Raw genomic sequence first — 26,263 nt, 5'->3', positions numbered from 1 at the left:
CTTGTGTCCTCCCCTCCCCTCCCCCGCCTTGTGTTGAGGGCTCCAGGGACCAAAAATTCCAGGAACACTGAGTTATGGCATCTGCAGCACTGAAATTTAGCAGGTCTGGGGCTGGCCTGGCGGAGGCCTCTGTAGCTTAGCTCCACCTATGGCCTGGAAGCTCCCATGGGAGGGATCAGCTCAGGAAGGACACTGAGGCCCTGATATCTCTCAGGGCAGCGGGGAACTGGATCTCACTGGCATGAGGCCTAGGTGTGGGTTTGCGTCTCAGTTGGTTTGCTTCTCAAATTAATACGGGTCAAAAAAATTATCAGGTTGGAGGAGCCTCAGAAATCTCCCACGCCAACCTTCGATTTTATAAAAAGAGAAAATGAAGCTTGAGGAAAAAAAGGAAGCAACTTATACAAGGTCTCTCAATGAGCTGTAGAATAGCTAGGCCTAGACTCCGGGTCTCCGGTGGGGAGCCCGGTGCTCCTTCCGCCCTCTGTGTGATCCCCCAAATGATTCCATGCAATGGGGCCTGCCTCGCATGGGCCCACGTGGACTGCTTTCACAGGGAGCAGAATCCATTCATAGTCCCGCCTTGCCATCCAAGAACTGAAAGGGCTTGAGGCCCATGGGTTCCTGCTCAGCTCTGCCACTTTGTAGCGTAGAACCTTGGTCATGTCATTTCTCTGAGCCTCAGTTCCTCACCTGTCAAATGGGAATTTAAGAACCAGCACCCCAGATGGCTACTGTGAAGATCAAATGAGATCATGTATGTGGGGCATTTTGTAAACTGCGAAATGCTATCCAAATGTCAGATATTATTAAAACAGGGTAAGATCTGAAGGTGCTGCAGAGAGAGGCCACAGGGAGGAGGCCATGCAGGAGTGGGAGCCCACGCCCAAATGAGCTGAGGGCCTGCCTGGCTGTCCCATGGACCTGACTGCTACTGGGGGTCACTGGCAGAGGCTGACAAGCAGCAGGTAAGACTAGCTCAAGCTCAATGGCGTGAGAGACCACCTGCCTGCTTTGCAGTGTGTGTGTGTGTGTGTGTGTGTGTGTGTGTGCGCGCGCGCGCGCGCACGCGCATGCTATTGCACCCATCCTCCTAGGTGCTCTTAGGAAGCTCTGACTGAAATTTGCCTGACTGCTCCAGGGGAGTATTTGGCAGGAGGGCAATGTATGGCGTGGAGGGAGGACACCTTGCTTCAAGCCATGTCACAGACCTGCGAAGAAAAGCCTGCCGGCCCAGATCCCTCTGGGGGCCTCTGGATGCCCCTGCTCCCTCTGGGGCCCTTACCTTGTACTTGGCTGCGAGCAGCTCTGTGGCCTGCTGCTCACGTCTCAGGTCCTCTAGCATCTTCTCCTTCTCCTCCAGCAGCTTCTGCTTCTCCTCGCTCACCAGGCTGCGGTCATCCTGGATGGCGGCCTTCTCCTCCTCCAGCCTCTCCTTTTGCTCCTGAAGGTAATTCTCCATGTTCTTGTCCAAGGCCGACTCCAGGATGGGCTGGGGTGGGCGGTGGTTGTTGTTATTGTCATCCTCCTCTTCGGCCACCCAGGCCTCGATCACTGGCCCCTCAGGGTACCCGGCCGGGGCTGACACGGCCTTCTTCCTGCGGCTGCTCTTCCTCCGGAGCCGCTTCCCCAGCATCCCCTTCTTCTCCAGCTGGGCCTTCAGGCGGGCGATCTCCTCCTGGAATTCCCGCAGCAGCGTGTCCTTCGGGTCCTCGTTCACTCGGGGCTTGTTCTTGATGTTCTTGGCCCGATTGGCAAAGCGCAGGGTGGAGAGGCTCTCGTCGAAGCTGTGAGACGCTGGACCCAGGGTGGCCACCATGATGGTCTTGGCGTTTCCCCCGAGAGAGTCCTGGAGGAGCCGGGTCAGCTTGGAGTCCCGGTAGGGGATATGGGTGCTCCTGTTGCCCGCCAGAGCAGCGATCACGTTGCCCAGAGCAGACAGCGAGAGGTTGATTTTGGAGGCTTCCTTAGGCCTCTCTCCACCACCACTGCCCCCGCCCCCGCCGCCACTCCCGGTGGACTGTGTGGCCGTCCCTCCAGCTGTGTTGGGGCCTGCCTTATTCTGCCGCTCACTGCCAGCCAGGTCCACCAGATTGAGCTTGCCCACACGAATGTGATCCTGGCCATCAGAGCCACGCTCACTGCACTCCACAGTGATGACAAAGATGGCGTGGGAGCGGGAGCTGACCTCATTCATGTGTGTGCTGCCCACCGCCCGGGTCTGGTTCCCCAGGTTCATCACGTGCTCGATCTCCTTGACATTCTTGGTGACGAAGGAGGAGAGGTCCTTGATGTAAACGCCTGTCTCCGGGTTTTCCTTCAGCTCCAGCCTCTTGCCAGGCTCCTTGGAGAGCAGGTCTCGAATCTCCTCCTGGTAGATCTCCAGGTAAGAGGCCCTGACCAGGTACTGCTGGTTCTGGGAGCGCGAGATGTGGGTGAAGATGTGCTCAAAGGCATTGGGGATGACCCCACGAAGCTCCGGCTCCACCCAGGTCCCTTGCATGGTGTAGGTCTTGCCAGTGCCCGTCTGGCCATAGGCAAACACCGTGCCATTGAAACCCTGAAGCACCGAGTCTACCAGGGGCCTCACAGTTTCATCATACAAGTCTGCCTGCTTGGAGCTGGCATCATACACGGCATCAAAGGTGAAGGTCTTGGGCAGCTCCCCCAGGGCAGCCCGGGGGTTCCGCAGGGTCACCTGGCCCAGTTTCACATCCATGGTCAGGATCTGCTCGTGACCAGCAGCCTCCTCCTTCCGGCTGAGGGGTCGGCACCGGGCCACCACCTTCAGGGCCTCGCTGGCCTTGGTTTTACTGGCCATCTTGCTCCTCTACCTTTCCCGCCCCGCGGCCCCCTCCGCAGCCGGGGCAGTCCTGCGGTCCTCCCTAGGTAGGTATCAGCGGGGCCGGCCCAGCCCCCAGGCGCCGCTCTTCAATCCGCATGCAGCCTCCTAGGGTGGGGATGCTGGGAGGTGGCCCCGCCGCTGCTGCTGCAGTCCGGGCCTCCTCCGCTCTCCGCTGCACCGGCTGGGCAGGGAGAATTAGACAGAAACCCCGGGCAGCCGTGGGAGCCGCGCCGGCCGAATGGCAGTGCCGGGAGCCCGCCCCATGCTGGGGCAGAGGAGCGCTGCCGTAAACAGCTATGGCAACAATGAGATAAAGGAAGAGGAAAATGGGATGGGGGTGGGCGGCAGAGCTGTCTTCTCCTCCTCCTCCACCCCCTTCTCTAGGGATCCATGGCGGGGGGCTGCAGGTCCTGGGCGGCCGGGGGTCCCGGGCCTCCAGAGGGCAGAGGCTCACCTGGAGTCCTCCCCCCGAGCTGGGGGATCATTCATTGCAGCCAGCGCTGCTGCTGCTGCCTCTGCCTCCGCCTTCTCCGCTGCCGCCACCCGAGAATGAGAGAAAAACAGAAGGGGATGGGGCGGAGCAGCGGCGGCGAGAGTGATGTTGCAGCCGCGCTGCGGCCCCAGCTAAGCCGCCCAGCTGGGGTGGGGCAAGGGGAGGGGCCGCGGGGAGGGAGACGCGAGCCCAGCGCTGCCGGTGCGCGGGATACAAGGGTGCATCGCCGACCCGCACCCCCGCAGACCCCTTCAGAATGACAGGCTCGAGAGCCGACCCACGTCCTGCGCCCACCAGGCGGGTGCAGCGCAGCCACCGCCCGCCGTCACCCCACTGGGCCTGAGCATGCTGGGAGTTGTAGTCCTGTCTTTGTTAACCCAGATCCGGCAGGTTGCCGCTGCCTTCCCAAGTCTGGGAGGCCCCACCCTCTCTGGCATGCAACCTCCTGGAGTGTCTGCTCAGGCTGCAGCCTACCTGGTGGGGAAAAGTGGGTGATATACCACCCAACACTTGCTCCACAGCCACCATCCTCCGTCTCTCCAATGCTCCTGCCTTTCTGTCTGCAGAAGTTAGATGTTACTGCTCCCTTGCAGGGGGTCGCTGGGTATCCTAACTCCGAAATGTTTCTTGACTCTGTCCTTTCTTCTCCCTACCCTGGTTTACTTCTGGCCTTCCTATTCTCTCTCCTGGAACGACCTTCCAGCTGATTCTCTCCTCACCTGTTCTCTACACATGCACCCTGGTCCCCTCCCCTCCTCCTCCACCTTCCATATTGTAGAAAAGGCTCTCCATCTTCTTTTTTTATTTTTTAAGATTAAGTGAATTTATTTATTTTTTAGCTGAGCCATCCCGACACCTGTTGGCAGCTCAGTGGCAGCTCAGCTCGGGGAGGGAATCAAACCAGCCACCCTGTGGCTCAGAGCTCGCACTCTTAACCAACTGAGCCACTCAGCCAGCCCAAGGCTCTCCATCTTCTGACCCCTGCCTAACTTCCCAGCCTCCTCTCAGCTACTCCTGTATAGAATCTATATTCTATTCCTTCAAAAAGTTATCCAGCACCTGCTAACCCCCAGGCCTCATTCAAGGAACTGGACCTTCCTGTCCTCAAGGAGCTCACATTCTAGAAAGCATGTTTTGTTTAACTGGATGTACTGTGTTATGTCTTTGTGCCTTGGCCCGGAGATCCCTGTCACCCTTCTGCACTTGGTGCCCTGCCACTTGGGAGTTCAAGCACCTCCTCTGTGAAGCCTTCCCTGACCAATGTCTTTTCATAGCAGAAAGAGACATAGAATTTGCATGAAACAAAACTTGGGTTCCAATTCCAGTTCTGATCTCTACACGGTTGTGTGAACCTGGGCAGTCACTTACCTTGCCCCAGCCACAGTTTCCTCATCTGTTTCAAGGAATTTGGAGAGGGGGAGAGAAATAACACCTACTTCAGGGAGTGGTTGTGAGGCTCAAATGAAACAATGAATCATAAAAAATTGTACCAATGAGAAAACTTATTTTTAAGCAAGCCCTTAATAACACACATAGCCTTGGCTTGCCTGATAGTTCCTGCTTCCTTGAGTATTCCGAATATGTCAGGTCTGTGCTTGGTGTTTCTCTTTGGGGTCTTCATATTTTTTTCCTGTAGGATACAAATCAAGTGTAATTCCTCAAGTTCAAGGACCAAGCCAGTAGCCTACCCATGTTCCACTCTGCAGAGGGGAATTGAATCTGTGGACTGGGCCCCAGTTATCCTTACCTTCCATGTGAGATCCAGATTGAGGAGGTGCTGTTATCTGAAATCTTGAAGTGCTTCTTCATAAAGCCACCAGAAGAATCTGTCCACAAAACATTTCCAATCATGTTATTATCTAGAGGGCCTAGGTGTTTAGTTGTTCAACTCTACAGAACCGATCTCCTCACTTCTTCCCCATCTTCAAATCCCCAATACCTGAATACCAGCTCAAATAGAAGCTTGAGGCTTAGCTGGTGGCTGGCCCACTTCTGATGTTTCCTGGCATTCCTTGCCCTTTCTTTAATTAAACTCCACTGTTTGTGATTAACTTGGCTTTCAGCCTAATTATTGGGTGGGATTTTGGCTTTGAAGACTAACCTCTCTTGGCTCTGGCAGCCTGACTTCTAGATGGACCATTTGACTTTTGAACTATTTTCTTGTTGCACTTGGCTTTGGTTTTTGGACTATCCTTTCAAATGCTTTGGCTAACTCACCTGATACTACCGCACTGGATATAAGGGATTCTGGCCAGTTCTTCCCACCTGATGTCATCACCTGGCGGGGCACTTGCTCAGATGCTCCCATATGAGAGGGAGACTGGGTTCCCATTACTTACAAGTTTTGTGACTCTGAGGAAATTATTCACCTTCTATGAACAGCTATTTTCTCAGTGGGAAAAATGAGGATAAGAATGTTTACCTGACTCACAGAGTTTATATGAAGATTAAGTGAGATAATGTATGTGAAAACTCCCAGAGCATAGAAGTCATTCAATAAATAGTTTTCTTTCCTTTTGTCCTTTGCATTCAGGTTGTTCACATTCTTTGTCTCCATTTTCAGCATTGTCTTCAGCCATCCTTCCTCCCCTCATCCTCTTAAATACTCAGGTCTTTACTCCCTCTAGTTTGCTTAAGGTCCTCCAAACACACCATACTTTTTCACATCTCCATGCCTTGGCTCATGCTGCTCCTTGGCCTGAAATATCCTCCTAACTTTGTCTGTTGCTGTCTACAGAGCCTCCCCTTCTATTCATGCCACAACTCCATCTCATATGGCTTCTCCTCCTGCCGCTTAATAGAAATTTCCCCTACCAGGGACATCAATGAACTCCATGGCCAATTCCAGTGGGCCCTTTTCAATAATCCACTTCTTTCTTTGTCAGACTCTCATTGCCCATGGTTTTCATGACCCTGAACTTTTCTGGTTTTCTTCCTACAGCTCCTAGGAGTTCTGGTTGTTCAATTTCAGTCTCCTTAACCAGTTGATCTCATTCAACCCCAACATCAGATGTTGGAGTTCACTAAGTCCTGAGCCCTGTTTTTCTTTTAATGCCACCCTCTAGTGATCACTACAGCTTATGGCTTCAATTACTGTCTAAATGATTTCTAAATTTGTATCTCTAGTCCATATTTCTCCTCTGAGCTCTAAATCTATATATCCAGTTCTCTAATGGACACAGCTACTTGAATGGCTCTTATGCACCCTGAAATTCTATCATTCTCCCATCCTAATTTGGTCCTCCAAGAATGGAGGACTCTGTAAAATATGTCCCCACCCTCAATATATCCATTCAAATACCAAATCCTATCAGCTCAACTTCTTAAATATTTCTCAAATCTGTCAACTTCTTCTCTACTTCCACGGCCAGTACCATGACCCAAGCCATCATCTCCTCTGGTCTGGCCTCCTACAATAGCCTCCAATTTGGTCTTCCTTGGTCTGCTCTTGTCTCCACCCATCCACACTATATAAAGTAATCTTTTAATAACACATGACTGATCACATCACCCCATGCTTAAAACCTTTCAATGCTTCTCACTGTTCTTAAGGTAAAGTCTATATCATTAATGCAGCCCCCAGGCCCTACATGATCTGGTACCTGCCCATATCTCCTGTCACATCTCATGCCACTCTCTACTTTGCTCTCTGGTCTCTTGTTACAATGGCCTTTTTCAGCTCCCTTCCAACTTCCTACCACAGGGCCCTTATACATTCTGTTCTGCTGCACAGAACAATTATCCTCATCCTCTTCACCTACCTACATACCTGTTCTTCATCCTTCAGCTCTCAGCTTGAATGTCACTTCATGAGGGCACCTTTCTTGACTTCTCCATCTAGATTATATCCCTTTGTAATATGTTCTCATTCATCCCTGTATTTCTTTCACAGAATTTAGCATCATTGTAATTAAATAATTATTCATCCACCTTCTCTGTTGTTCTATGAAGACATAATATGTCTGTTTCATTCATTTTTGTATCCATATAACTAATCTAGTTCCTGGCACATAGTAGGTGCTATTGGGTCATTGGAAAAGTCATGATGCATTTTTGCCTCGAAAAACATAGAAAAAATATGTCATGACTTTTCCGACAGCCCAATATTTTTATAAACAAATGAAAGCCCTATATGAATATTACCTCTTCTGGGAAGCCTTCTTTGACTCCCCTGATTCTACCTTCTAACTAATCTTTCCTTTCCTCATGATTCTATAGCTCATTGTTTAACTAGTCTTACAGTACTCATCATAGTCTGACTTGTACTATGGTTAACTGTATCTGTCTCTCTCACCATAATGTATACCGCCCTGAAGACAGAAGCTGTGGTTTTGTCTTTTTGTCTCTCTTCCTCATATCTAGCACAGTACCATATATACTTTAGGTAATCAATATCAGTTGCTAAGCAAATGAATGAAGACCTTCCAAGACCTTCAGGGCAAGAAAACAGGGAGGCAAAAATTCTTATATCTAGAGAAGTTATAGTTAATAGAGTATTATCACATGTTACTTACTTGATCCTCATATCAACCCCAGGAAAGAGGAAAATATTAATATCCCCATATTGTGAGGACTCTAAGCTTCAGGCTAATTAAATGATTAAGGAAGAGAACCCAGCCACCAAGTGGTACAGTCAGTCTTCAGGCTTCAAACCTGCAACCCTGGGGGTCTTTCTCCTATGTCACAAGGAAGGCTTACTGTGGATATGGCAGAGCAGTTGCTTCTCCATCCTGGTTTCAATGACAGTTTCATTGGAGTCTAGACCCATTGTCGACTTGAAAGGAGGAAGCTTCCTCTATTGCTGAAAGTTGTTTTTTCCCCCAGGGAATTCCCATACCAACTTCTTTTTCTAGTATGGTTCCAGTAACAGCCAGGGTGAGATTATGCTGAGAAGACAGAGTTAGCTCTTTAGCAACCCTGGGGTCTGTAAATTTTCAGGTGCAAGTAATTCAGGATTGGGGTTTACACTGTACTGTAAAGCCATGTTCTGTCAGCAGAGGGAGACATGAGTATGTGACAAAAATCTTTGGATGAGATCCAAATTTCTGGGCTCTCACTCACTGTGACATTATCTAATTCAAGAGACCCCCAATTGTGTCCAAGTCTAGAATAATTATAGTTCCTCTTTTCCCAATAGCTTATTTTCCCCTTCCTCTACTGTAATTTCTGGTGAATTGGATTTGAGTCAATTCCCCATCCTCTTCCCGAAAAGAATAGAAAAATCTGAAATTTAAAAAAATCTGAATATTAAAAAAGCACTGTCCTTAGCAGCTACCCTTTATTGAACCCTAATAGGTGGGTTAGGGATGTTTTGTCTAACCTTCACATTAACCCAGGTGGTACTGGGTGGGACTGGAGTCTAATTTCTCCAGCTCCAAAGTCTGTTGTTTTCCCACCTGCCTGTACTGGGCCCCAGGCTCAGCTGTCAATCCGGGCCAGCCCTGGACTAACTCCACCTTCTTCCTTCAACATCCATTTCAACTCTTGCCTCCTCAGGAGAGATGTCCCTGCCTCCGCCAGCCTCGGGGGTCTCTTCCTTTCTTTACTTCCTGTGACAGTTAGTGTCTGCTTTTTATTTTTTATTCTTTTATGGCATTATCCATCCATCTATGAAAATACTCTGTCTCCCCAACTTGGATTTCTTCTATTTTGCTATACTTAATTTTCTCATCACAAAAGTAATTTAAGAACATGTTTTGAAGAGTTTTCACCATACTATATATAGAATTGGGTATCCTAATTTTTTTTTTAATATTATATACATTATCAACTCTCCTTCCTCTTGCTTTACATGTAATCCATTGACAAATCCTATCTGGGATCTGCCTGCAAAATTTATCAATCCTGACTCCAGAACACTGCGTGGCACCACCACTGTCACCCTACTCCATGCCACCTTTCTCTCTCACCTGGACATCACGGTAGCATTTTAACAGGAATCCCTGCTTCCACCCCACTAATCTCCCTCCCCCACAGAACAGCCAGAGTTTTCCTTCTAAACTATGAATCAAATCATACCACTTCTTGCTCTCAACCTTCCAATGGCCTCTCATCACCCTCAGAATAAAATCCAAAATCCCTTACCGGGGCATATAGGCCTTCCACGATTGGGCACCTGGTTACTTCCCCCATTTCATGTCTTCATTCCTCTCCCCTTTCCTCACTCTGGTCCAATAACACTGGTCCTTATTCTTCAAGCCTGCCGAGCACATTCCTATAGTAGGGCCTGTGCTCTTTCCCCCTGCCTGCAGGCGTTTTCTCCCATGGCTGCCTGTGGGTTCCCTCCCTCACTTCATTCAGTTGTGTTTTCAGATGGCATCTCCTCAGAGAAGCCTTTTTGACCACGCTTCCTAAAATATCTCTTCATCATTCTCTTACTCTTACTCTTCTTACTCTGCTTTGGTTATTCATAGCACTTGCCACAATGACATTCTAGATGTTTCTATATCTGTTTGTGGATTATCTTTCCATTAGGATGCAAGCATCATGAAAGAATTTTATTCTGTATCCCAGTGCTTGGAAATACGACCGATTCATCATAAGCCCCCAGGAGACATTTGTTTAATGAACAAATGAGTGAATGAAGTTACTAATAGCCTTCACGATCATTATTTTGAATGGGTGCTTAACATTTTTTATTGTGAGATACTAGGTTGAACCATATAAAATTGCCATTTTGTAGATTAAAAAATGGTTGAATACTGGCAATTTCACAGAGTTCAGTCAAATAAAACACTCAGGAAGTTGCATTACATAAATATATATACTGCTTAAAGAATTATTATAAAACGACGTCCCTATACCGACCACCCAGGCCCAAAACAAGACATTGCCAGCATCCCAGAAGTCCCCTGCAGGAACTTCTGCAGTCACAAGTCCCTCTTTCGTCTCTGAGGTTCACTACTTTTCTGGCTTACATGATAAACACTCCCTTGCTTTTCTTTGTTCTTTTACTATCGAAAGAGTACGGTTTTCTTTTGCCCATTTTTGAGCTTTACATAGTCATCTGGTGTGCATTTTTTTGTATCTGTTTTTTTTTCTGGTTTATTCTTTTATTTGACAGACTCATCCATGTTGTCTGTTGTGTAATGTTACTACTAGATCATATTTAATTGTGTGACTATACCATCTATCATTTACTCTTGATGGACATGTGGGTTGTTCCCAGTTTGGGGTTCTTGCATGTTACGCTGCTCTGAGCATTCTTGTTCACGTCTCTTATGCACATTGAACACATTTCTGTTGCAGATATGCCTGGGGTAGAATTGCTGGGTCATTGGGAATGCATATCTCCAACTCTGGCTGATGAGGTCTGCTTTCTCAAGTGGGTGTAGCCAGCAGAGCATGAGCTGCAGTTGCTTCACATCAGAAAAAACACTTAATATTGGCCTTCGTTTTAGGTATTTGGTATCTCACTGTGGTTTTAATTTGGATTTCCCTGATGACAAGTAAAGGTGAGCACCTTTCATATGCTTGTTGGCATTTCAATGTCCATCTTTTGAGAATTGCCCCTTCACGTCCCTTGCTTATTTTTCTACTGAGTTGCCTGCATTTTCCCTCTGGTTTTAGAACAGTTCTTTTATATTCAGGCTTTCAGCCTTCTGTTGCTTATATGTGTTGCAAGCATCTTCGTTTGGGCTTGGCATTTCATTTTTTTCATGGTGCTTTTTGATAATCAGGATTCCTTAATTTTAATGTAGGCACATTTATCAATCTTTTCCTTTGATTGGCACTTTTTGTGTTTTGCTTAAAACAACTCTTTCTCAACCCCAAGGTCATAAAGATAGTCTATATTATATGCTAACAGCTTTTGAATGGCTACTTAACTTTATTTGAGATCATTAATTTATTTCAGATTATTCTCCCTATTGTTGCACATTTAGGCTTTCTTTGGTTTGGTTTTGTTTTGTTTTAAGATTTTATTGGTGAATTAGGGGAACAGAACAACACTGGGGAACCAGGGGAAGGAGAACAGACAAGTTGCTGTCCTTTTGTTCTTCAGTCTATTTGTGGAGGACGTCGCTTCACTGGCCCATGTTGGTATTATCATTGCGCTCTTCCTGGGTGAGGCAGATCGGTCGCCGGCCTCTGGATGGCCGCTCACAGCGGCTCTTGGCAGCTCACATAGGCTGCCAGCCGCTCACGCTGGCTGCCTGCCACTCACAGTAACTCATGGCAGCCCACTGCAGCAGGGGCTGCAGCCTACGCTGATGCCGGTGACTCATGGCGGCCTAGCTCCAGGTCGAGCTGCTGCTCACCATCTTAGCTCTAGAGGGCAGTGTCACTGGCCCTCATGTGGGATCTGAACCATGGCCCTGCTGCTTAGAGCTGGTGTCCCAAGCCAGCTCTTAACCAACGTGCCACTCGGCCGGCCCTTGTTCTGTTTTTTAACTATTATAAATGTTGTGGGAACAACTCCCATTACTCTTCTCAGTCTCATCCAACCCCTCTGGGACTTGAGAAAAGGAAGTGGAGGATGAGGTAAGGTGGGTATTCATTGCCAACCTAGCCCACTAACATTCTAGATTTGGTCTCTTTCTTGAATTCCAAATCCTTGAATTCCAAATCACGTCTCCCACTTCCTGCCCAGCTTTTCCTCTGGAATGCTTCCCATCTTCACCAACTTGGGGGAGGCTTCTATAGTCAAAAGTCAGGAGACCCAGACATTTGACCTTGACAGGAAGAACGCCCGCATCTCTGCCTCCTCTGGCTCCTGTGGAGATCAAGGTGCAGAATCTTGCATCTCCAGACTGCCCGTCCGGTGCCCTTTCCCCTGACTCACCAGAACCAATCAGCAGTCAGACCAAGGTCCTGGCTTTTGCATCCTGGAATGCTGCAGGGGCAGTTTCCTGGTGTGATTCACCAAGAATTTTTAGTCTGACTCGGAGACCGGCTTGGGGAAGGGGACACAAGTGTCCTCAGCCAGTAAGCTTCTTTGGAGCCTCTCAGTCCCCAGAGATCTCTGCCTTCCTGAGCTCATAGTCTTCGTCATCCCGGAAGACCATCGTGTCCCCCCTTGAGAGGGCACCCAGTCCATCCTCTTTGCTGTTATTTTCCCGTGTGGTGCTGTTTCTCCAGCTGTGAGCAGCTCCCGGTCAGGAGTACGTGTATATTCCTCTGCCTCGCCCTAGCCCGGTAGCTGGACAGGGATAACAGTCGGAAGTCAGGAGAGTTAGCCAGCAGGTGGGGTTTGTGGAGTTCTTTGGTAATAGCACATTTTGCGGTTAGAACCCCACCTGGAGGAAGGATCCCAGAGTGGTCCAAAATGTGCACCTCCGGCCTGTTGGCTGACCGCTGTCACAGAAAAGTGACGAAGGAGCTTGGGCAAAGTCCCACAGGCCCTGGCAAGTAGATTTTCAAAAACCAAGCCTGTCTCACTGGCAAAGGCTTAAGTGTCCTCCGAAATAGCTCCACCCAAAGGTCATACTCACTGATGGGGAAGTTAATCCCCTAAGAAGATCCTGTCTGTACACTCTGAAGGTTTAGAATCTAAAGTGAACAACAGCTGGTACGTGCTGGGAGAAGAGCAGCTCCAGGAGCTGGGAGCAGGCCCTGAGCTGGAGTCAGGAAACCTGAGCTCAGGCCTGGCTCAGCCACCGTGCGCCCTGTGACATTGGGCCTCCTGGTGAACTTCATTCCCTTAGCCTGTGCCCTTGTATCCCCAGCAAGAGGCAGCCCTGCCCAGACACTGCACAGAGGTGGTGTCAGAACAAATGACACATTATATATAAAAGTACTTTGAAGAGCTTAAGGTGTTATAGTGACATGAAGGATTATTAGAAAAATACGTTCTGAGAGATGGAAGGGGCAGGCCTCTGATACCTCTCAATGTACTTTACTGTGTAGTAGAAACAATCTCTTATTTGTTCAGTACTTGATAATTCACAAAGGGTTTCTAGGTCCTTTATCTCACCCGAGTCTCACTGTAACTCAGCGAGGCAGGCAGGGTGGGGATTATTTTCCTTGACCACAGATCAGGTAAAGAAAAGGAGACTTAGAGACCATCGGGATTTTCCCCATGATCTAGGACTAACAGATCTAGTCACAGATCTAGGACTAACCCCCCCTTTTGTAGCTCTCTATGCTCCTTATGATGGGCCCATTATGGTGTTCCCTGTTTCAGTTGCTGCAACCCCATGAGGCAATTTCCCACAACGTGTGTAAACACATCCTAGCAGGCCCCAGAACTCTCATGTGACTGGAAGGGGTGGGGCAGGAGGGGGTAAGAGAGAAGAGGGGTGTGGTTATCTCCTAAGCAATGGGAAATTATTAAAATGTTTTCAGCAGAGAAATACTATGATCAGCACTATATATATATATATATGCTTTCCTTCTCCACTTTTTCCTTCTTTTCCTACTCTTTCTTTTCTCCTTTTCCTCTCTTTTTTCTCTTCTTTATTCTTCATTTACTTTATATAATTCCCTAGAAAGAGGAAGAAAGGAAAATTATGGGATCTTTGTCATGAGAATCCTTAACTGCTCAGCTAGCTAGAGCCTAACTCTCTGGCTCCTTGCATTTATAGGATGTCAGGGTCCTGCTCAGAACCCAGCAAGGGTTCTGCCCAAAGACTCCCTTCCCCAGGAAGGCAGTTTTAGGGGCTTCATGCTACAGGAGCATGGCCAGGATTCAGTAAAGGAGTGCGATGCAGCAGGCACGTGCCCCTAATAGCTTGCCTCCCAAAATGCTGGAACCAGGCCCCTGGTGCCCTCCTTGGCCCTCTGGGAAGGACATTGCCTCAAGAATTGACTAAAGTGGCCCAGAACCTGGGATCCTGGTATGTGCCCTTCTCCAGTGGGTGCCTGTCATTCAGAGTTACATATTCTGCAGGCCACTAGCAAGTGGCCAAGTGACTGATGTGTGCATCTTGAGATGCCTCCTCTAGGCTGTCCACTCCATCCTCCTCTAGGCTGTCCACTCCATCCTCCTCCCCAGCTTCCTTAGCCTACCAGCCTGACTTCCTAATCATTTGTCTGTGTCCCACGTAGATCACATGCCTGACAGCTGGGTCCCAAGTTAGAGGCTTTGATCAGGATGTAAATAGAAAAAGCTAGCACATGTGCTTGTGTGCATGTGTGTGCATAGGCATGTGTGCATGTGTGTACATGCATGCATGTGTGTGTATGTGCCTGTGTGTATGCATGCATGTGCATGTGCAAACATGCATGAGTGTGTGGTGTCTTGGGAAGAAAAAGTATACAGTTGTCTCTACAGAGAACCTCTGCCTAATTGATCTTGCTCAGTATCATATTTCCAGTATCGGGCAAGTAGTTGGCACCTAAGAAATATTCTTTGAATAAATGAATGAATGAACAATAAGTGAATGAAACAAGACTAAAACTGGAGCGTATCTGTTGCCTGGATATAGCAACCAGAAAGTCCTTGGAGACCTCACTAGCATGTTTCTAAGGAGCACCAGCAGGGCAGGCCTGGTGCTGACAGTGGAAGAGTACAGAGGAGGTGAGTAGGGAGCATGGGCAGCTTTTAGGGAGTTTGGAGTAAACGAAGGGAGTCCCAAGAACCGCAGGAGGGGTGGAGATGGGGGTGGGGATAGGAGAACCTGTTTGAGCTGAAGAGTCCTGTGGAGAATATCACTGGCCTCATTCACATCAGCATTGCCAGTCTCAGATCTTGACCTTGCTGCTTCCCCTTCCCAAAATAAAATCAGCCTCTGTTTTCTCTTGCTTTCCTTGAACACAGGCCTTACAACTTACTCACACCAGGACCTGTGATTCACTAAGTTGGTCTTCTAGACATTTTTGACAGCCTTTGCAGCTGGTACCCCTGCCTGGCTGCTTTAACAGTGGTCTTGCCTTCCTGTGGGATTCCCAGAGCACTCCAGCTTCTGCCAGTTGTGCTCGCCCTTCGATGAAGCAGAAGACCCTGGTCTGCAGACATAGAGAAGAGCAGAGGGAAGGCCGCCTCCATCCCGGAGACACAGAGCGGGGAGCCTCGTGTTTGATGTTCAAGTTCCTCACTTCTGTTCCAGGAGGCTTCTGTTCTTTCCAACCAAATGATACTATAGGCCCGCAGCTTGGACATTCCCACCTGAACAAATTCAAAATGTAACCACGCACACTCTTTAAGACCCTCAGCCAGGTACTTCTCTTTCAACTACCCCATCTGGGTCATCATTACCAGTACTTGGAGTCGTATTTTTGTCATGTGCTCATTCACCCAGGAGGCGCCTCTTACCTTTCCATTTCCTCCATCCCTATTCCCACTGCTCTACTGCAAACTTCCTGACCTGAAGTCTCCATTCAGCACCAGTTTCCTTCCCGCATCTCTGATTCCAGAGTCTCTCTTCTCCATCCCATTCTGCAGGCCTCCACATCGTGTTTTCTTTTTCATTATTTGAAATTATGCATTCTGTCATGTATTCAGAAGAACATACAAAAGATTTTTGCACAATTTAGAGTAAATGTATGTGGAGGGCTATATCCATCCCCCATGCTAAGAAACAGAACACTGCCAATACCCACTAATTTCTTTAAATGTCTCTTTTAAGTTGTTCAAGAACCTTTGGAGGCTCCCTATTGCTTATCTAATTTCCCCAGCATGTCTTTAAGCCAGGCCCCATCAGGCTGGCCCCACCATGCTTAATAATCCTCTCGTCATTATACTTAGTCTAAGAGCACAGGATGAGAAACATAAAACCTAATTCTAGTCCTTTCTCTGTTATTGATTAGCTGTCTGAATTTAAACATATTGTCTAGCTTTCTGAATCAAGCAGGACTCTTTCAGTAGCAAGTAACAGAAACCAAATTAAAATTGGCTTAAATAAAAAAGAAAATGTTAGTGACTCACCTCTCTGAAAATGCTAGAAGAAGTCTGATTTCAGGCACAGCTGGATCTAAGGACCTACCTAAACGATGTCACCAGGAGGTGGTCTCTTTGCACTGCTTTCCACCGTTTGGTTTTATTCTCTCCCCCAGTTGTTCCAGCAAAGGTACTGAATGTGAATCTCAGCGACCTGCTTGGAGTACATGCCCATCTCTGTAGTACTGTGGCCAGTGTTGGACCAGGTCTGGTATGCCCACCCTGGATTCAAGAGTGAGGCCAGAACCTTGGTTGGTCTGAGAGTGGAGATAGATGCTTTCCCAAGGAAAGCCAAGGTTCTGGTTGCCAAAGATGGGAGAGAAGGATGCTGAACAAACAAAATCAACAGAGACTCTCCAGTTCTCACTTTCCTTGTGCGTGGGAATCTGTTCTGTCAAATGCTCAAGGCTGCTGAGAAGATTGAACAAAGATCAGGGCTGTGAAGGGTCTTTGAAAACTTTAAATTCAATAGAAATTGGAGTGATTTTTGAAAATAATGGTTTGCCTTTTCCTCAGACTGTTTATCTGTCCAGAACTGAATGCCCTTTGATTGTTTATCCAAAACCTACTCTTTCTTGAGCCCCCAGTCCAGTGAGAACTGGACCTTTCTCAGCACCTAGAGCAGCGGTTCTCAACCTGTGGGTCGCGACCCCTTTGGGGATTGAATGACCCTTTCACAGGGGTTGCCTAAGACCATCGGAAAACAAAAAGGTATTTACATTATGATTCATAACAGTAGCAAAATTACAGTTATAGAGTAGCAACGAAAATAATTTTATGGTTGGGGATCACCACAACATGAGGAACTGTATTAAGGGGTCGTGGCATTAGGAAGGTTGAGAACCGCTGACCTAGAGCCTCTTGGGTGCCTGTGGACCCTCTCAGCATTTACTTGGCCCACATTGCTTAGCAATTAATTAGATATGATCTTTCATTGTCTTGTTTATTGTTTAAGAATATTACAGTGTCTTTGACAGTACACACATGGATCGTCAACACTTACGGATGAACTGGAGACAGTTTTGGGTCCCAGGATAGCTCTTCCTCTCCTCCTGGGTTGCTTAACGCTTCTCTGTGTCGGCTCAGGAAGTTCATGCTAATTTTAATTTTGGCTTAAAATAGAAACAAAAAAATGTATCAGTTGTATTGTTCCTTAGGAGTTTCACATGCCTTGTTCTCCTCTCTCCAGTTATTTAATAGGCTCCCTGAAGGGAGAACCTGTGTCTCTTGTTCTCTACTCCGTATAAGGCCCAAGCCACAGTGAACACATATTAAGTGTATAGTATATTCCTTTTAGTTGATTTAAAAGTTGACCTTGCAAAGAGACAGAAAAAAAAGTCAATAAGCTAAGCCGGAAAGGTTTGCACTCATACCATAGTTAACTTAGTCCCAGGGCCCCCAGATCTCCAGTTGACATCTGGTCTCATGATATACACTTAGTCCCAAAGTCCTGGTGCAACTACGGGCACCTTTCCCAGCTTCCTTGACCTGGCTTTTGTCTCTTCCTTGGGGAGGTGCCATCTCACCACTTATTTCTCCAGAGCTACACCCTTTGTAACTAAAGCCAAGATTCTCACTCTGCCATTCCCCAGGACTCTTCCACCAGCCCCAGTTTCTACTTTAAGGAATGCATTTATTTATTTATTTTTTGTCCAAGTAATGGGAGGAAGGCAGAACTTGAACATGAACCTCACCCTCTTCCTTCTCTGACAGACAGTGGATAGTTTCTTGTAGCCCAACAGTAGGTCTGCACCTCAACCATTTAATGCCCGTAACAAGCACACAAGACACACATAGAGACAAAGTGTAATAGAGACAAAGAGTGTCAACCCAAAGAGCATCAACCCAAAGAGCTTCTTTCTTTCAGAAGGATGCCCTTCACTCTGGCAGGCCATGGGGAAGAAACGTGGGAGTCCTGGGATTTTTCTTTCACTTTCTCCTGTCTTCAGAAGCCAGCCCTGGTGACTTGGTAACATAAACCTAGGGTTTAGATAGGTGGGGCACAGTTTCCCGTTCAGGTTCACCCAGTTTTCCCAGGCAGAGAGGAGTGTACTGAGGCTGTAGGCAAGAGAGGAAGCCCAAGACAGAGGAAGGACAGGGCGTTAGTTCCTCAACTTGTTGAGACCGAAGTTGTGTAGCAAGACAAGCTGGAGCATGCTCAGCATTTCTCCTTCCTGACTTGGGTTTCACCTCTACCCCAGTTCAGTGGCAGCCCTCTTGGCTCAGAAGGCTGAGGGAGCCAAGAGGAGGAAGCTTGTACCATCCCTCATATAGTAGGGGTGGGAGTGGGTGGAGTTTTAAAATAAGGGAGGAAGAAATGAAAGAGATAATGGTGAAAGGAAGAATAATGCTATTTTCAGTGATTCTCTGTCATGGGGAGGGGGCGGTCACAAATTAGGAGATTGAGTCTGAGTTTCCTGCATTCAGTCAACTTGGATGACTCCAAAGGCATCAATGATTGGTCTTTCAAATGCTCAGAATTCTCTCATCAAGAAGAGAGAATAGTTAGAGAGCAGGAAACCTATGGGCTGAGGAGTGAGGTGAGCTGGACTCTACTCCAGCCTTGTACTGGACAGGCAGGTTATGGACGCCCAGATGCTTCAGTCCACTTTGGAGAAAAGCAGGAAGAAAAAAGTCAGCCCACCTACTTCAGTGAGAAACCCATGAGCACCTCAGGTCTGATCCTGACCTTCATCTTTCCCCCCTATTTCCCTTGCCCAGTTGTGGTGGTCGAGAGGGGTTCTCTTCAGCATCAAGGATACAAATCCGGCCAGAGAATAGAATGCTACAACGTCAGAACTGGATGAGGCCTAAGGATGCACAAAGTGCAGGCTAAGCATTTTATGGGACACAGAGGGCTTAGGCGGGTTGTGCTGTGTCATACAGCCCTTCAGCTCCCAGGCAGCAGTGGTAGGGGTGGGGGTGGGGTGGAGTTCTAAAGTAAGCCTCTAACAAAGGCTGAGTCAGTTACATTGCCCTAACTCTGGATCTGGCTTCTCTTGTTCCTCTACCCTGTCCACTTTGCCCTCTAGTCACACAAAATTTGTTATTATTCCTGACCATGACAGGCATGACTGCTGTTTGAAGCTTCATGGGTTGTGCACTGCACAGTTCCTGGAGGTGCCACTCCCATAGACGAAGGAGTGCACAGCACCTCCAAGAATCATGCACAATTGTACTAGCCTGCTCTGAGCCAAGACCTTTTATGACTTTCTTCCTTTCCATGTATTGCATCCTCTACCAAGAATGCCCTTGTTTGCCTTCCCTCCTACCATCTCTTCACCTGGTGAACCATCTAACACAAATGTAACAACTGAATACTTCTGGAAATGCTCAAAGCCATTAAGAAGAAACACCTTACAGACAAGAGCCTCAAACTGGCCCATTGTTAGCTCATTCCGCCTGTCAGTTTTATCATGCCTGTGGGATGTTCTGAAAAGCAAGGTACATAAAATCCATCAGAATGGCTAAAATGAAAAAGACATAACAGTAAGTGTCAGTGAGGATATGGAGCAACTGGAATTCTGATGCAATGCTAGTGGGAATGTAAATATGAATAACGACTTCGGAGAACTATTTGGTAACATCTAGTAAAGTAAACCTATCCTGTGACTCAGCAGTTCTACTCCTAGAAATACATACATATAACACACACAAAAATGTACAGATGTGCTCATAGCAGCATTATTCATAATAGCCCCAAACTGGAAACAACTCAAATGTCATCAACAGTAGAATAGATGGATAATGTGGTATATTCATAAAATGGAATGTTTACACAGCAATGAACATGAATGAATTGCTGCTTCACATAGCACGCATGAATCTGACAAACAAAATGCTGAGTGAAAGAAGCCAGGCACCAGAGTACCGTATTTCCCCATGTATAAGACGCACCTTAATTTTTGGGCCCGAAATTTGAAAAAAAATGTATTACATAAAGTTATTGAACTCAAGTTTTATTCATCATAAAATTCATACAACTCCTCATCACTGTCAAAAAATCTACAACCACTGTATAAGACCCATCCAGTTGTTAGACCCCAAAATTTTTGAAAAATGGTGCATCTTATACATGGGGAAATATGGTACATTCTACATGATTTCATTTATATAAAGTTCAAAAACAGGCACTACAGTGTTAGAAATTAGAATAGTGGTTACCCTAGGAGGATAGGTAATAATTGGAAAAGAACATGAAGTTTCTGGGGCGATAGTGTTATTCATTGGGTTGTCGGAAAAGTCATGACGCATTTTTGCAACGAAAAACATAGAAAAATACGTCATAACTTTTCCAACAGCCCAATATCTATTAATATGGGAAGTGGCTACACATGTGTATTTATTTTGTGTGAGTTTATTGAGACATACACTTAGGATTTGTACACTTTTATGTATGCATGCTATGCTTCCATTAAAAAGATTACTTAAAGGAATAAAAGCAATGTCTATTATTGGCCACAGTGAAGTAATAGGGCTAAGTGCATCCTACGTTGCACATCAAGGGCAGACAGGGGTTCACAAGAGGAAATACACACTTTTTCTGGTCTGGGAAATCCGAAAAAAGAAGCCAGGAAACCAGTGAAGACTGAAAGGAGTGGAACTTCAGAAAGAAAAGAAACAGAGGAGCTCTCCAAACTTTGTCTACCCATACCTCTGACTGATGCTTGAACCAAGCATGCATGGAACAGACTCAGCAGCTCAACTAAAGACAAATGATGTGAACCCAAAATGAAGATGCACAAGAAAACAAGATTTGCTATTTCAACCCAGCCAAGAACATTACCTGCTAAACCAAAGGATATAATTGTCATTGGTGAAAAATAATTGCATTAGTCAGGGTTCTCCAGAGAAACAGAACCATCTCTTTCTCTCTCTTTCTCTCTCTTTCTCTCTCTCCCTCTCTCTCTCTCTCTCTCTCTCTCTCTCTCTCTCTCTCTATTTATTTTAGAGGCTGAGTGATTTATTTTAAGGAATTGATTCATACAATTGTGGAGGCTTGGTAAGTCCAAAGTCTGCAGAGCAGGCTGGCAAGCTGGAGACGCAGGGAAGAGTTTCAGTTTGAGTCTAAAGGTAGTCTGTTGGCAGAATTTATTCTTGTTCAAGAAAGGTCAGTCTTTGTTCTATTAAGACCTTCAAATTATTTGATGAGGCCTACCTATTTATTGAGGGTAATTGCTTTACTCAGACTCCAACAATTTATGTTAATTTTATCCAAAAAAAATCTTCACAGAAATATCCAAAATAATGTTTGGGAAAATATCTAGGCACTGTGACCCAGCTAAACTGACCAGCCAAAAGCAACCATCAACAATAACAGTATCTAGAATCCCCACAAATGAACGTTCACAACATTCATAAAATTAACATCCAAAATTACCTGCAAATGAAGGATCAAGAAAATAACACATATTCTCAAGAGAAAAATCAATCAATTACAACCCAGAGATGAACCAGATGTTGGAACTAACAGACAAGAATTTTAAAGCAGGTATTATAATTACCTTCAATAAAGTAAAACAAAACTTGTTTTCAATGCATGCAAATTTCACCAGAGAAACTGGAAGTCTCATCAGAGAAACAGAAACAATTATAAAGGAACCAAATAGCAATCCTGAAGATAAATGATACAATTTCTGAAATAAAGAATTTACTGGGTGGGCTTAACAGCTGAATAGACATGCGAGAGGCATGAGCCAGTGAACTTGGAGCGAGATCAATCAAAATTATCCAATGTGAATAACAAAGAAAAAAAACCTCATCAAATTAAACACCCATTTATCCAAGAAAAAGGAAAAAAATGTGTCTTACAGAAAAACGTACATGAAGGTTTGAAGGAACTTTATTCAAAATAGGAAAAACTCAGAAACAATCTAAAATGTCCATTATTGATGAATGGATAAACAATTTGTGGTATGCTCATTCAATTCAATACTACCCAGCAATTAAAAGGAACAGACTACTGATACATGCACAATAGGAATGAATCTTAAAAGCATTATGCTAGGGGCAGCCAATTAGCTAAGTTGATCAGAGTGCAGTGCTCATAACACCAAGGTTGCCAGTTTGATCCCCACATGGGCCACTGATGCACCCTCCACAACTAGATTGAAACAACTACTTGACTTGGAGCTGATGGGTCCTGGAAAGACACACTGTTCCCCAATAAAAAATTTTTAAAAAGCATTATGCTAAGAGAAAGAAGCTAGGCACAAAAGATTACATAATGTATGGTTCCATTTATAGAAAATTCTGGAAAAGGCAAAACAACAGTGATAGAAAATAGATCAGTAGTTGCCAGAGGCCAGAAGTTGGAAAAGGATTGACTGCTAAGAACCATGAGAGAACTTTGGTGTAATAGAAATATCTTATATCATGATTGCGGTGGTTGGTTGCATTTGTCAAAACTCACTGAATTGTACAATTAAAGTTGGCAAATTGTATAGTGTGCAAGTTACATCTCAATAAAGCTGACCAAATAAATAAAAGGCTCATTTTATACGTGTAGAGTAGCTGCTTGCCTACTTTCTGCCTCTAGCATGCATAAGAGTTTGCAATCCCTGACTAGTATTTTATGTTTTCAAAGCTTTTCATATTCTTTCTTTAATGTACTATGCTAGCTGAGTTTGGGAACATGATAATTTGCCTTTCAGAATTTGCCTTCTTGGGCCCTAAGACAAAGCAGAAGTTATACGACTTGTTAGGGTGTAAAAAGAGGGGTGGGAGAATGTAGGACAAGGCCAATTAGGAAAATTGCAAATTAGGAAAAGTGTCCCCTTCCCCAAGTAAAAGCATTTGAAGTTAGTATATTTTTGTACAACCTATACGGTGGCACGTGCTGGCTCAGCTCCTTGGCTGACTCAGGCAGCCTTCCAGTGTCCCAGCATGGACGATCCCTGGTTGGGCTCAGGCATATTCACACCCTTGCTGCTCTCTCACACAGCCCATTGCCACTATGAGCCAGCCACTTCCTCCTTCTTCCAGCCTCCTATGTGAACTACGTCACCTTTAAAGTTCTGGGGTGAGGGGTGAGTGTTAGAAGCTGGGCCCCTGAGAGCAAGCAGGTGGTGAGAGAAGAAACCTCAAGTACACCACCGTGCAGTTGAGGCAAGCATGGTTGTGCACTGGCTGTGAGTGCGCGCAAGCATTTGCTCTCAAGTCTGCATGGCTGTGTATGCAAGTGGCGGTTTACGTGGATGGGTGCTGCTCCAGCCAGAAAGCCTAGAATGTCTACAAGTGCTTACCTATTCTCATTTAAGTTGGCTCATGTCTGGCTGTGAATGCTGCCTCCTTCAATATGGTGTAGGGCACAATCTGAATCACTGTACCTGGTAGCCCTGGGTAAGGATCCCTAAAACCTCTCTTCTTCCTCCTAAGGAGAAACCCCTACTGGTCACCTGAGAAGCAAGAGCCTCCCACACCTTCCCAAACGCCAGTAATATTATAAATGTCTCCAGGTCTTGTTGCCAACTTTTCCACACAGTACCAGGAGGAGCTGGGGGGCGGGGTGGGGTAGATGAACATCTTCTATTGGCTGCCTCCATCCCTTGGGTCCAGGACACAACATATAGCAGGTAGAGCCTTCTCTGTCCCTCATACCTGACCACCCAGAAGCCTCCTTCTTCCCTTGACATCTTCTCTCCCAGAATAGCACAGATGTCAGCCTTTGCCGTTTACACTGGTGCTAATAAATGACAGAAACCTTGGTCTAGCGTGGCCCCTTCCCAGGACTCTCTCTTTTAATCTTGTAGATGCCGGGCCTCAAAGAAGGAATTGCATTCTTATGCTTAATATTCAAAGGCTCAGTTTTTCATTTCATCTTGTTCTTTTTTATAAACAAATATATGTTGAGCAACTACTGTCTTCCATGTTCTGGCTAGGTGCCAGAGATATTTCAGTGAACAAAACAAATATATATATTTGTGCCATTATTTATTACATCTGTTTTTTTCTTTTTTTTTAAAGATTTTTATTGGGGAATTGGGGGGATGGGAACAGTGCTGGGGAACTGGGGGAAGGGGAACAGACAAGTTGCTGTCCTTTTGTTCTTCAATCTAGTTGTGGAGGACGTTGCTTCACTGGCCCAAGCTGGCACCATCATTGTGCTCTTCCCGGGCGAGGCAGATCAGTTGCCGGCTTCTGGACGGCTGCTCACGGCGGCTGCTGGCCACGGCGGCTGCTGGCTACATACGGTAGCCCATGGTAACCCACTGCAGCAGGGGCTGCAGCCCACACTGTCGCCTGTGACTCACAGCAGCCCAGCTCCAGGTTGAGCTGTTGTTCAGCATCTTAGCTGTAGAGGTCAGTGTCACTGGACGTCATATGTGGGATCCTAACTGGGGCCCTCTGGCATCCCAAGCCAGCTCTTAACCAACGTGCCACTCGGCTGGCCCTATTACATCTGGTTTTTAAAGGCAACCTAAGGACAATTGCCTTTACCAAATATTTTCTCCTCCCTGCCTTCACTGTCAAGGTAAATCTTTGCCCTTCACATCTAAGCTCAAATAACGAAGAGACTGGAAGGTACATACCACCAAATTGTTATCGATGGTGCCTTTATGGGTAGCTTTAAATGCCCTTTGTTTCTGTATTTTCTAAAGTTTCAGCATTTGTTATTTTTGTACACAAAAAACCCCCAATAAAAGATACTTTAAAAATACACACACACACAAACCCTTCAGTTTAAATATCGTCTCCTGGGGACAACTTCCCTGACCACCCCTCTCTCCAGGATGACTTTGGGGTCCCTCTTCTGTACACACAGCACCCTGCACTTCCCTCTCTCCTAGCTCATAGAAGCACAGGAAGCATTAACGTGTGCCCCTCCCTTGGACTGTGACCTGGAGGGCAGGGACTGTCTTATTCACTTCTGACTCCCCAGCCCGAAACAAAATGCCTGGTTCCCTTTAAGAGTTCAGAAAGTGTCTGTTGAATGAACAAATGGATGAAGTTATCAAGTCATGGCTTAAGAAACAAGACCGAGGTCCAGGAGCTAGACCTACAGTGGTGAGGGAGGCAGTGAGTCTTAAGTCTAGTTACTGAAACACTTCCTCTCAGGGTCCAAGTCAAACTAAAAGGGAAATTTGATGCTGAATTCTCTGAAATTGGGCTAAACCTTTTAAAATCTTCCTGGTGAGGCTGAAATGGGGAGGTTTATAGAACCTGGGATACAGGTAGCCTGTAGGAAGGAATTCAGTAACCCTAGGCGTGGAGTATCACAGTTTGAAATTATCTATTGATTTGTTTGCTTTTTTGTTACGTGTCACCTCTCATTAGCTTGAACATTCCATGAAGATAGGGATCTTATCTGGCTTGTATCACAAGGGCTCAGTCCGATGCCTGGCACATTGATGGCATTCAATAAATATTTGTTGAATTAATGTTGAATGAATAAACGCACTCTAAACCAAACCCATGAAAGAGAGACCAAATGCAGCACTATTCATTCATCCTGTAAAATATAATTGACAATAGGCCTGAAGAAACCCCAGTCAGCACATTTCTGACTCTGCGGGAAGGCGTATTTCAGAAGCCACAAGTAGATCTGAGAGTTGCTTGGTAAATACAGAGTTGGACTAAAAGGACTTGGAAGATCTTACGAGCCTGTGTCACTGAGCTGTGGCACCCCGATGAGTCATGCTTTCCCACACAGGAACAGTCAGCCCTTGCCAAACAGGATTATGCCTTGTCCAATGCTGCCATCTCTTTCCTGTCACCGTGGGAGAAACACTAATAGTCTGTCGTCCCCCATCCTCCCTTCTCAGTACTCCCTATTGGTCATAATGCTTCAATCTTTTAGGTTTTGACCTCATGTTACAGTGTCCAGGATTATACACTGTCCCTTATTGGTTCCATTTTCCATTGGGTCTTCCCAGTGAGATTTTGGCTACAGTTTCACATATCTTGCTAGAGATAAACAATCCCAGACCCCAGTTCAAAACCCTCAACTATCTGAGTTGCAGAGTCACTCATTGTCACTGTACCTCAATTTCCCTATCTGTAGAAGACGAAATAACATATCCTTTTCATGTATCTCACAGGGCTGGTAAGCCAAAGAAATTGAAGACTATGAATATGAATACCTGAGAAGTTGTGTTTGACCCTTATA

The 26,263-nt window shown here is 46.2% G+C and overlaps 1 protein-coding gene and 1 long non-coding RNA gene across 4 annotated transcripts in view; both read right to left on the bottom strand.

Annotated features, from left to right (window-relative positions):
• The window catches only part of KIF3C (kinesin family member 3C), a 33,820-nt gene extending 29,785 nt beyond the window's left edge, over positions 1-4,035 (bottom strand). The window contains exons 1-2 of one of the 2 annotated variants that reach the window (XM_019643642.1): positions 3,300-4,035; positions 1,286-3,139 (exon numbers count right to left, since the gene is read on the bottom strand). In XM_019643642.1, coding sequence (XP_019499187.1) covers positions 1,286-2,821 — 1,536 coding nt within the window. In that variant the 5' untranslated portion in view covers positions 2,822-3,139; positions 3,300-4,035. Of the gene's footprint in view, positions 1-1,285 lie in introns of both variants that reach the window. The other variant, XM_019643562.1, reaches the window with a different exon arrangement.
• Positions 4,036-4,240: 205 nt separating this feature from the next.
• LOC109390494 (uncharacterized) lies at positions 4,241-23,087 on the bottom strand. Of its 2 annotated transcripts, XR_002125590.1 has the most exons (6): positions 22,977-23,087; positions 17,159-17,267; positions 15,584-16,377; positions 8,037-8,224; positions 5,086-5,164; positions 4,241-4,968 (listed from the first exon to the last, which is right to left on the bottom strand). It is a non-coding gene; the product is annotated as an uncharacterized LOC109390494 (long non-coding RNA). The 2 variants fall into 2 exon arrangements; XR_002125595.1 differs by lacking the exons at positions 8,037-8,224; positions 15,584-16,377.
• Between the last annotated feature and the right edge of the window lie 3,176 nt (positions 23,088-26,263).

Source organism: Hipposideros armiger, unplaced genomic scaffold, assembly GCF_001890085.2.
Source record: "Hipposideros armiger isolate ML-2016 unplaced genomic scaffold, ASM189008v1 scaffold_0, whole genome shotgun sequence".
In the NCBI taxonomy this organism is placed as follows: Eukaryota; Metazoa; Chordata; class Mammalia; order Chiroptera; family Hipposideridae; genus Hipposideros; species Hipposideros armiger.
This window is presented reverse-complemented; position numbering and strand designations above follow the sequence as displayed.